Source organism: Drosophila mojavensis, unplaced genomic scaffold (genome assembly GCF_018153725.1).
Source record: "Drosophila mojavensis isolate 15081-1352.22 unplaced genomic scaffold, ASM1815372v1 contig_80, whole genome shotgun sequence".
Lineage (NCBI taxonomy): Eukaryota > Metazoa > Arthropoda > Insecta > Diptera > Drosophilidae > Drosophila > Drosophila mojavensis.
Genome location: NW_025318906.1, coordinates 8,515,672 through 8,527,313, shown reverse-complemented (window position 1 = coordinate 8,527,313; position 11,642 = coordinate 8,515,672). Strand labels below are relative to the sequence as shown.

The 11,642-nt window shown below is 37.3% G+C and overlaps 1 protein-coding gene across 1 annotated transcript in view; it reads right to left on the bottom strand.

The window, feature by feature from the left end:
* Nucleotides 1-783: 783 nt before the first annotated feature.
* Nucleotides 784-11,642, bottom strand: part of LOC6579128 (potassium voltage-gated channel subfamily H member 8) — a 77,567-nt gene continuing 66,708 nt past the window's right edge. Inside the window, exons 13-17 of the mRNA XM_032729701.2 lie at nucleotides 10,147-10,242; nucleotides 7,665-7,818; nucleotides 7,171-7,295; nucleotides 2,442-3,779; nucleotides 784-2,384 (exon numbers count right to left, since the gene is read on the bottom strand). Coding sequence (XP_032585592.1) covers nucleotides 1,740-2,384; nucleotides 2,442-3,779; nucleotides 7,171-7,295; nucleotides 7,665-7,818; nucleotides 10,147-10,242 — 2,358 coding nt within the window. The 3' untranslated portion in view covers nucleotides 784-1,739. The remainder of the gene's footprint in view (nucleotides 2,385-2,441; nucleotides 3,780-7,170; nucleotides 7,296-7,664; nucleotides 7,819-10,146; nucleotides 10,243-11,642) is intronic.

Sequence of the window (11,642 nt, the reverse complement as noted above, 5' to 3'; positions counted from 1 at the left end):
TTAATTTTTGGGGTATTTATATTTGTAGTATTTTATAAATTTCTTTCAGTATTTTTTCTCACATCCTAAAAATTTGTCTCTTACATGTTGCCTAACTATCTCATACTCTCTTCCGTTGTCTGTACATTTTCTTTGCATTTTTTAAATTTAATTTACATTTTTTAAATTTAATTTAATTATTAAATAATTAAATAATTAATAATTATTTTCATAAACGTTTTATTGAGCATTAAACATTTCACAATTGATCAACAACTCCAATATTTTCAAAGACTCTTTAATCCCACCCTTCCACTTTCTCTGATATCTGAATTCTCTGATATTTTGTACTAGCCGACCTCACAGTTGTAACCTGACAAATTTTATTTATTTCTGTACATCAAAATAAGCATTTCAATACACACAGATTATATGTGACATTTAACATCCAGATATACAATATTTTGCTGTTTGAATTTATTAAATATTTATATAGTTTCTTCTTATGTAAATATTTATATATTTATGGTATGTCTGTTCGCTTTCAAATGCATAGTCTGCCATTTAGTAAAATATATTTATATATACATATATACTGTAGTTTTAGTAGAGTACAATTCCTCAACATTTGTTAAACTTTTCATCTTTGCACTTCCTATTGACAGCCTCACATTCACTTGATTAGTGTTAATTGTTAAGCTTAAATCTTAAATAAAAAAATAAATAAAAGTATAGATTATGTTTTGTTCATAAATCAATAAATCTGATATGCTACGAATAAATATGCAATGTATAATTTTTTTAAAGTTTAATTAATAAATAAACTTATTGTAAATGAAAAAGGCTAACCTTTAACTGAAATGCTACTTAATAAGTGGATTAATCTTAAAAGAGCGAAAAGAGAAAATGTATGCATTTCAATTATACTTGATATTAGTTCAAGCATTTCAAACTTTTGTTTGTTTTTTACAGCTATTTATATTTTATGATCTTTAAGCTTTTAGCATCAATGCCAATAGCTTACCTATAACATTAATGTGCTTTAAAAGCTTTTAGAAATGTAGAAATATTTTAAAATAATGCCATGAAATGCGCTTTCCGATTACAAACTAAATCGATCAAATACTTATGAATATTTTCATATACATAAGTGTGTCTTTGAGCTTTAACGAACTTTTGAAGTTCAACTTTGTTAGCCTGTCTACATTGAAACTAAAATCAAGTACACTAAAGCCCATCGCTATTTCATGTACTTCAAAATAGATATGCTTCTAGTCAAAGAGCTTTGTAGAAAAGTATATGAAAGCCTTAAGAAAACATTTTTAATATACATATATTTACAGGTTGAAAATTTCTTTCTTTTCATTCTACCAAAAATCTATATCATTGATATTCGATAACACGCTCTATGCACAAATTAACCCAATTAAGCAAAATTTCAGTATAATAAATTAATAATCAATGTGTGTGTGTGTGTGTTACTGTTGATATCTTATAGATATTAAAAGTACAAGCGTCTTCGTATTTCAGTATTAATTAGGAAATAAATCACGCACGTCGGCATGCATGTAAACGAATCCACACACGTCTGCCTACGTTTGGCAACCTTGAGGCTACCACAAAAACCCACTTCATTCCACTGCTGCTCCTGCTCCTGCTCCTGCTCCTGCTCCATATTCCATGCGTAACCCAACCCCACACAAATTGCCAGCAGCTGGCAAAACACAGGCACACTGAGCTCAGTTTGCCAGTTTTAGAATTTACTTGGCGCTGGGATCGCGCAGCGAACGTGTGGATGGCAAACCGCGTAGGCCCTTCTCCAATTTGTCAGCATCGCCGGCAGAAAATCGGAAATTCATTGCCTGCCCCTGGCTCTGGCCCTGGCCCTGGCCCTGGCTCTGACCTTGCCCCTGGCTCTGATTGACGCCCAACAGGAAACGATTGCGTTGTTTGCTGCTAACCATCCCATTGGCTGCCTCATTGACGCCGCTGGCCACATCGACCATGATGCTGCGTGAGCCACGTCTAGGACCCAAGAGCTCCACGCTCTCCTCCTCGTCGAGGCCGTAGCTAGCGACGCTGGCCGTTGGCACGCCCATGGCCACATTGGCCACCGGCACTGGCACTTTGGCTGGCGGCGAGTATTCGGCATTCGCCTCCGACAGCCGTCGGTATTCGCCGCTGCGCGAATGCTGCAGCTTCCAGGAGGCGCGTCGCGTGTTTGCCACACTGTGCGTGCTGTTGCTGCAGTGCACCGATGCATTGGTGGTGGTCAGATTGCCGGTGCTCTGCGAGACCAGGCAATTGGAGCTGGAGCTGCTGCTCGAGAGGCTGGAGTTGCTGCCGCCGCTGCCGCTGCGACGCATGCTGCGCTTACAACGCTGCTGCTGCTGTTGCTGTTGCTGCTGCTGCGCCTGCTGCTGTTGCGCCTGCTGCTGTTGCTGCTGCTGTTGCTGCTGCACCTGCTGCTGCTGCTGTTCCTGCTCCTGTCCAGCTGTTTGCTCCTCTGGCGTTAGCAATGCATCGGTGCTCTTGCAACAACTTTGATGGCTCGCTGAATGCTTCATGGTCCAGCGAAAATCATTGGAATTCTCATCGTCCAGCGGCGGATAAACGCGTCCGCCAGCTCCTGCCGCTGGCAACGGCGCCTGGCTGCCCAACAGCCGTTCCTTGGAACCGCCTAAGCCCGGCTCTGTGGCCAGCGGTGAGACGCACTCATCAATGGTATTCAGTGGAGAGATTTGCAACGTTTGCTTCTGCTGCAGCATTTCGATTTCGTTCTTAATGACCGGCTCAATGCCCAGCAGACCGAGGACCAGCCGCGGATTGGCGAGCACAAAGCGCTCAAAGGTGGGAAAGTCGATGCGATAGAAATCGGTTTGGCAGCTGCGACTCGTCTTCTGCACGGCCTCCACGCTGGCCGGCGAGCCGGCCTTTGAGCTGGGCGCCGTTGCCATGGCCGGCAGCTGCATTTCGCGGCCCCACACCTCCGGCGGATGCGACGAACAGCGCTGCATGGCCGCTGCCTCGCTCAGGCCCAAGGCCAGTGGCCCGCCCATCAGCTGAGCATCGCCCGCGGCCAGGCCCAGGCCCAAGCCCAGACCCCGCGCAGCAGCGACGCCACTGATGTTGGGTATGGAACGTGCCGGCGGAAACTTGAGCGAGCCACCGTGCGAGCTGATGGCAGCGGATGAATATGCCATTTCCTGCAGTGCGCTAATTGCATTGCGCACCTCAACGCTCAGCTGAGCGACATCCTGATGCAGGGTCGAGACCTGCGAATCCAGGCGCTCCAGCGAGGGGCGTTTCGTGGCCGCCGACTCCTCCTCAATGGGCGGCTCCAGCTCCTCGAACGAATTGCGATCCAAGCTGCTGGCCATGTTGAGAGGACGCTGCCGTTTGTTCGTCTCCCGTAGCGTTATCAAGGAGCGACCACGCTGATGCAGACGCTGATGACGCGGACTATTCATGCCCAGCAGCGGTGAGCGCGTGATGCTGTGATGTGGCGACGATGTCGACGATAGGGGACCAGCCCCAACGCCTCCACCGCCAGCGCCGCTCTCCTTATCCTGCTCGTTGCTGCACTCGCCCTCCTCCCGATTCTCGTCATCCTCACTGATGCTGGGCAATGGAAATGAGGGCCCAATATCCGATTCTTGATTCTCGTAGCCTTCGCGCAAATTGAATGTCAGATCATGCTGTATGTCATTCGCGAACTGCTGCTGGTATTCCGGATAGAGACGCAGCACCTCCACCAGACCGCCCATGTGTATGCACTTCAGATCGCAGTAGGTGAGCGCCTGCAGAAATGAAAGCACGAAAACGTTTTATGTTAAATGATTATGCACTACTCTCAAGTATGTTGTCGTTGTTGTTGTTGTTGTTGTTGTTGCTGCTGCTGCGGTTGTTGTTGCCGCCTCCTGCTCAGCTAGCACTGCCAGCCTGCCGCCTGACTGCCTGCCAAGCTGTTTGCCGGAGCCTCTCAATGAGTTCCCAACAGCAGGCGGCCTTATTTACTAAGCAAGCCTGCCTGGAGTCCATTGAAATATTCATCCACTTTGACTGCTACTCAATATATTATATAAAATATATGTGTACATGTATATATGTACATATATATATATAAATTTGTTTTTTTTTTTTTTTTTGCCTCAAAATATTATTCAAATTAATTACTATTTTTTTGTTTTCTGCTTAAAATATTTTTTAATAATATTTTGCCTCAACATATTATTAAGATCATTGCAATAAAAAAACCTTTTTCTCTGCTACCTAAGATACTTTTTTTTTATTAAAATTAATTACAATTTTTATTATTATTTTTTTTTTTTTTTCACATTCACATAATAATAAAGTCAATAATAATTCAATAATAAATTAAGTTAAGCAACATAAATGTATAAATGAATATTTTATGATAGAATAAAAAATATTAATTAATTGTTTATTAATACATACTTAAACACTTTTCACAAAAAGCGCAATTAATATGCTCAATTCAACAAACAGTAAATAATTAAAAGCAAATAATTAATTGGCAATTCAAAGACGACTAATGAATTTATAAATATTTAATATTTAACATGTAATATTTATAGCGAATTCCCCGGCAAATTCATGTGCTTCTTCTCTCACTCTTTCTCTCTCTCTCTCTCTGTTTCTCTCTCTCTCTCTGTTTCTCTCTCTCTCTCTCTCACTCTGTCTCTCTCTCTCACTCTTTCTCTCTCTCTCTCTCTCTGTTTCTCTCTCTCACTCTGTCTCTCTCTCACTCTGTCTCTCTCACTCTGTCTCTCTCTCTCTCTCTCTCTCTCTCTCTCACTCAGTCTCTCTCTCTCTCACTCTGGCTCTCTTCTTCTCTCTCTCTCTCACTCTTTCTCTCTCTCTATTTTGTTTCATTTCAACTAAAGAGCAACACTTAGTCGATTTGCTCAGGCTTCATCTCGTTTCACTTGTTAATGTTGACGCCTTGGCGTCTTCTTTACATGCTCAAGTGCACCATCTTGGCACACACACACACACACAAGCACACAAACTTGTAGCAGAGCATCCCCTCTCACACACACTAACACTCACGCACATGCACACATTACGTTTAAGTATCACTCATACGCCCCGTTGTTGTTTTTGTTAGCTGACTGCCACTTCTGGCTGTACCTGAAGTGGCGCCGCGACTAGCGCTCGCCGCGTGCAGCCCCTGGCCCTTGGCACATGTCTGCGCTTTATTTACGCTCTTCTTTTTCTCCACCTCTCGCAAATGTAAACTGCTCACAAAGGCTGGGACTGAAGCCCATGCAGAATATAAATAAATGAATAAACGACTGTGAAAATGGACAAGGAAAAGCAAAGCAGTTTTCCACGCGCTATCAAAGTAATTGCAGCGCTGGCCACTAATTAAGCGATGATCTCTTAATTTAAATTTTAAGCGTTTGCTAGCAGCCAGCCGCATTGTTGCATTAATTAACTGACAGTTATGTAAGCCACAAGCACACACACACACACACACACACGCATAACTCCTGTGGCTTAAATTTTACGCAAAGAAAATATTGAATTTTCCTCTGTTGCAGTCAAGTGGAAAGTCCGCTTCTGCTATAGCTTAAATACAGCGTCTACACGCAACGTGATAAAATTTACGACAAGCTAACAAAAATAAACAAACATGAGAGACAAAATAATGAAAATAAACAAATGTACCAAATCAAGAGAGCTTTAACCTCTGGCTTTAAACAAGAAGAAGAAGAAGGGCCGACCTTAATAAAAAATATAATTAAAGCACTTTTAGAGCACAAAGCACAAAGCACAGGGCACAGGACAACAGCACGGCAAAAATTCGTATAAACATAAAAAAAAAGCCAAGAAAAAAAAAAAAAAAAACAAAACAAACAAGAAGAAAAAACAAGAGAACAATCTATTTAATTAGATGCCCATGCAAGCCAGACTAGAAAACATTCGAGGCCAAACAGAAGGCAACAAAATGCTTAAGGGATCATTAACATTAAGTTCAGTCAGCATTTGAATACTAAGCAAATGACATCAGGTGTCGCTGCTGGCTTTGGTACAATGTAATCAAATGGCTCTTAAATACAAATAGTTTGAATAAATGACACATAAAAATTTATTATTTATGCATAGAAATTTCCAAGAAATAGAAGATGGGAAGCATATATAATCAGCTTAGAGACAGACGCAGTCCAGATCGATTTGGTTGTCAATCCTGAGCCATATATACACACGTGCCTTTGTCTGCCTCTCTACATATATTTCCACAGAAGAGACTTTACCGTTAAAGCCCACTTTACCAAGGGTTCACGACAAAAAATAAAAAAAAATAAAAACTTCAAAGACTTTACATATGCCGTCAGCACGCTTTCAAGTATTTTTAATTTAATGTGATTTTCAAAAATTTCATTAATATTGCAAATTGAAATTATTAGCGCAACACTTTCAATCTTCAATTTTTGTATTGTTAACTTAAATTTCAATGTTTATTTAAAGCGGGAAAAATTCTTGAAAAATCTGCGCGGAAAATATGGAACTGCATGTTAAAAATTCGAATTTCTGGTAAAACAATTGAACACTTATGTTGAAAAATTAAAGAAAATAAAAAAAGGAATATATAATTAATAAGTTTAAATAATATAAACAAGATTTTTTTTAAATACACTAAGAATTTAACAAATTGTCTATTTTTATACTCTTAAAATATTAATTTTTTTTTAGTAAAATTTACGCCTTTTAAAATTGTATATTTAACATTATATATAAAATAAATTAATTTCAAACAACTTTCCAAAAAAAAATAAATAAAAATAGAAATAAAAAAAAATGTATACAAAAATCAAAATAATAAAAAAAAAATAAATACTGCTGAATTGAACAACCCAAATAAAGTCTTTGACATTGCATTAAGCTTACACAAAAAAAAAAAATGTGCACTATAAAAATTTTCATAAGTCCAGTTATAGCTAAGCTGATTTATTAAATTCAAGACACTACGCATTTCCAAAAAAAATTCTATTTAATATATATTTATTTAAATACATTTTCAGCTATCTTCTGTTATATAAGCTACGCCAGCAAATAGTCTATAAAATCAGTTTTCTATGACTCCAGTTACGGCTTGTGCCACAAATATTTTTCAAACAATTTAACAGCCAGCTCAGGCCAAATGTAATTTTGGGTTTTGCTTACCTTTATGTCGCTGCTGCTGCGCACGACAACATCCTGGCCAGCACTGTTGGTGGTAGCCGTCATTTGGCCATTGCTGGTAGCCACCAGATGCACATTAATGTCTGAGCCCACCAGATCGCCCTTACCTATACATGTAAGTACACACATAGATATATATATATATATGTATAAAGATGCGTACAAAGGTGTGTTTAAAACAAAAGGTCAATCGCTAAGTTTGAATCAATAAGCATAAAAATAGCGAGCATTTGTCTAGGCAGCATCGTGAATGACTAAACAAGCAGCCAAAGCTGACAGCGTTAAAGCCAGCTGCGAAGCGAACGAACTTGCGAGTTCAATAAACGCTTGGCAAACCATCGAAAGCAAATAACAACAACAAAATGGATAGAGTAAATGCAGATAAACCAAATGAAAACATGGCCATTTAGTCGAACGCGACTTGAGCTTAAATATGCTCGAATGGAAGATATTGAAATAGACGAAAATTTCCTCACCCAAGATGGCAACAACCATGTCGTCCTTGATCACCTCCATGGAGCCATTGCATAGATAGTATATATTGTTGAGTGCATCGCCTTTGTGTATCAAGTATTCGCCGGGTGCGCAAAAGTTCGTCTTTATGTGCAGCGACAACAATTTCAAGCAGCCCTGCAAACAATAAAAGGTTCACGTAAATACCATTTGCTTACACTTTCAGTTTGAGTTTTGAGTTTGAAGTTTTGAGTTTTCAGTTTGGTGCCCTGGGCAATGGCTTTGCGTTCTTCTTTCTTTTTTTTTTTAATTTTGTTTTTTATCTCTTTGAGCATTGAGCTGGTCAAGAAGCAACAGGACACTGAAAACATCCAGCGGCAAGTTGCAATATTGGCCGTGTTGCTGTTTGGCATTGCTGCCACTCCTGCTACTCCAGCTGCTGGAACGAAAAGTGGCTTAAAGCGCGCTTATTGCCGTTGAGTGGTTTCTGTTTGCCATCTGTGCATAAGCTTTATTAATGTTTGCACTTCGTATTGCCGCTTGTTTTATTTCACTATTTTATTCGCTGCTCACATTTTGTTTGCGCTTTGGCCAAAAGCTTTAAATTTAAGCGGCTTCGAAAGTGATAGGGTCACGCAACAAACGGTTAGAATTTTAGAATAATTGAAATTTCAGATATTTGCTGAATTTTTTGCATATTGAATTTCTTTTACAGAGTATTTATGAATCAAATCTTTATGATCTTAAAGTTCATCTATATATAAGCATATTATTTTTTTTTAATCATTTATCTTAGCTTCTTTTAATTTCTATACAGCTTGCGGCAAGCTTGAAGATAAAGGTGAAAGATTAAAGGCAAAAGGCTAAATTTATTTACACAGTTAAAGACAAGAAAGTAAATAACTCTAGGCAAGGCAAATATATTTATAGAATTTTTTTTTTTAATACTTATTCATATTTAAATTAAAGTTACTTTTTATTGTATTTACTTTTGATTTCGCTCTATAATTTAGGAGCATAATAATTAAAATATGATGTGAAATATCAAATAATTTTTAGTGAAAGGAAATTTTATATTTTATATTTTATTTATATTTTTTGTATTTCAATGAATTTTATAAGCTTTATTGAAAGGAAATATTTTATATTTTATATTGCATATATTTTGTAATTCACTGAATCTCAAATACTTTTTAATCATTTTTAGCCATTTAAATACATACATATATATATTTTTATTTTATTTTATTTATTTATTTTTTTTTCAACTTTAACTGAGTATTAAAGTTAAGTAAACAAGAAAATGCGAAACAGATTTTTTTGTTCTTAAATAAAAAATAAATCAATTATTTACAAATATCTAAAACAATAAATTTAAATTATAATTTACTACTTATTTGTAGAAATCTTTATTTTTAATCATTATTCATTTTTATAATTTTTTTATTTTATTTTCAAACTTTGTTGCGGCAGATTCATTTGGAAAAACTTTATTTTTAATCAGAATTTAAATTGTTAATTCATATTTTTCATTCACTTTTGTTATAGTTGCTGCTGCTGCACTGATTATTCAACAAGCTACTTACTATTCCGAAATAACTTTTGTTTCAAAATTTGTGTAAGACTAGGTTTTATCCGGCAAGTAGCTGAAAACAAAGTTCTGTGCTGTTTCTGTTCGGGCTGAAGTTTAGCCCAGAGGAGCAAATGTAAACTTGTCTTATCTGCTCATTCTCTTTTTGGTTTAAGAAACTTCTCGAGAATCGAGGGCAAAGTTTCGTGGATTCGCTACGAAACAGTGAGCCGGTGGCGATAATGCAAGTGAAACTTAATTGGAAAATCAATTACTCAAGCGATACACGGGAGCATGCTTCACATTTAAGCACCATTTGCCAAAATGGTTAAGAAGGTGTACCTGCTTATGTGTGTGTGTGTGTGTGTCCCACAGCTGAGTGTGCCGTATGACAAGGGTATTGACATTGTCGTCTACGATAAACCTCACAACTCGCACCGTTGCATTTGCTTTTACTGCTTGTCGCACTTTTTCTTTTGCTACACTTTGCTCTCGCATTTGCTCTCTCTTTTCGCCACTTTCGCTCTCTGTCTAACTGGCTGCCTGCATGTGACCAAAACTTTTGCCTAAAACCTTTTTCATGCTCCGTCGAGCTGTTGGCCAAAAGGCACACACACGCATATCATTCAATGTATAAAATGTAAGTTTTACCTGTGTGTGTTTGCCTCTGTGTGTGTGTGTGTGTGTATGCGTGTGTTTGTGAGTTAAGCCCGCAGTTGACTTTTGACTGCCCTGGCCAAGTTAGCTGTCGATTATTTTGGCATTGCCATCAGCATCAGCATCATAAGACCGTTTGTTTGAGAACTTGTATGGCTTTTAAAGCAACGACGACCCCAGCAATAATATGGTAAAGCACAAGGGAAACAAACACACTCAGACACACAAACATACACATACACACATACATACATATATATATATAGCTACACACTCACCTGTGAGGCAGCCTCAAATATCGGCAGCTGTAATATTTCACGATGTAGATGCATGGAGACATCGCCACGCAGCTCCTCCGGAAATTCGCGCAGTGTCTGTGAAAGAACCGAAAAAAGATAGAGAAAGAGTGGGAGAGAGAGTGAGTGAGACTGTGTGAATCAGCTGTGTGAGTGAGGGAGAGACAGAGTGAGAGTTGGTAAACACGAGTGTCAAGTGACGGAGCCCAAAAACTTACATAGCAAGCTTTACACACACACACACACAGACGCACACATTCGCACACTGTTGCAAATTGAATTGAACGAAATTGTCAGCATTTGACAATATTTTAGCTCATGCACTTTTTTTTTGTCTTTTCTTTTCATAAGCAATATGTAAAATAAATAACTTTGTATCCTGCGCATTTTCTTTCTTTTTTTTTTTTTTTTTTTTGTTTTTGTGTTTCAATCCCCAAGGTGTGAGCAAGTGTATTGAATGAAATTGTTGAGAGGATTAATAGGAAAATTGAAAAGCTTTTGCATTTTGTTTGTTTACACATTTCCTTTGGTGGTTACTTTCGTTACACAGCCGTAGCTACAGCAACCGAAATATATACACATACATACATACATATTCTTCTGGGGCTTTTCATACAGACAATTTTAAGCGCGACAGACTATCTGTTGAATTTATGAATGAATATTATACGGCATAAATTTTCGACGTAATTTGTTTGACAACAAAGCCATCAACGAAATGCGTGAGTAAATATTGTGCCTTGGCGCAGGGCAAGACACGCCCTCGAATTCACAGGCAAACAAACAGAAAGGCTTAGTCTGGCTAGCCATGGCAAGTTGAGCTCAAGCTCTATGCATAGCCATAGCATATATTTAGCGCAGATGAAATTTTCAAATTTCCGGTGAATTTTAGTAAATTTATACCATATACAGGCAGAGCTATGAATCCCGAGAAAAAGGGTTTAGAAGATAAACAAGTGAACATAAACTGAAAAAGAGGGAAAGAAATTTTAAATCATTGATGAAAACTTAAGTAATAATAAAAATAATAAAGAAATATATATTTAATTAATAACCATAAAAGATTAAAAAATATTAAACTCAGTAATAATTATTAAAAAATATATACATTTTATAAAACCAGCCATAAAGATTTTGCTACATAGATTTTGGGCTTACACTTTAAAATATACATAAAAAAAAAACTCATTTATAATTGTTAAAAAAATATATATGTATGTAAGAACTTTAAGAAGTAAAAGAAAAATAATAAAAAAAAAATATTATATAACAATAGAAAGACTTTTTATCAAAAAATTAATATATCTTAAATTGAGAAATACAAATATATACAATGATTATTCATTAAAAGGTTCAAGAGCAAAAAAAATTTTAATGAAAATTAAAAATTCAACTTTTTTAATTATTAAATAATAGTCTATTTTATCTATATTTTAATCAAATGTTTATTTAAAAAAAAAAAAAAAAAATGAAGAAAA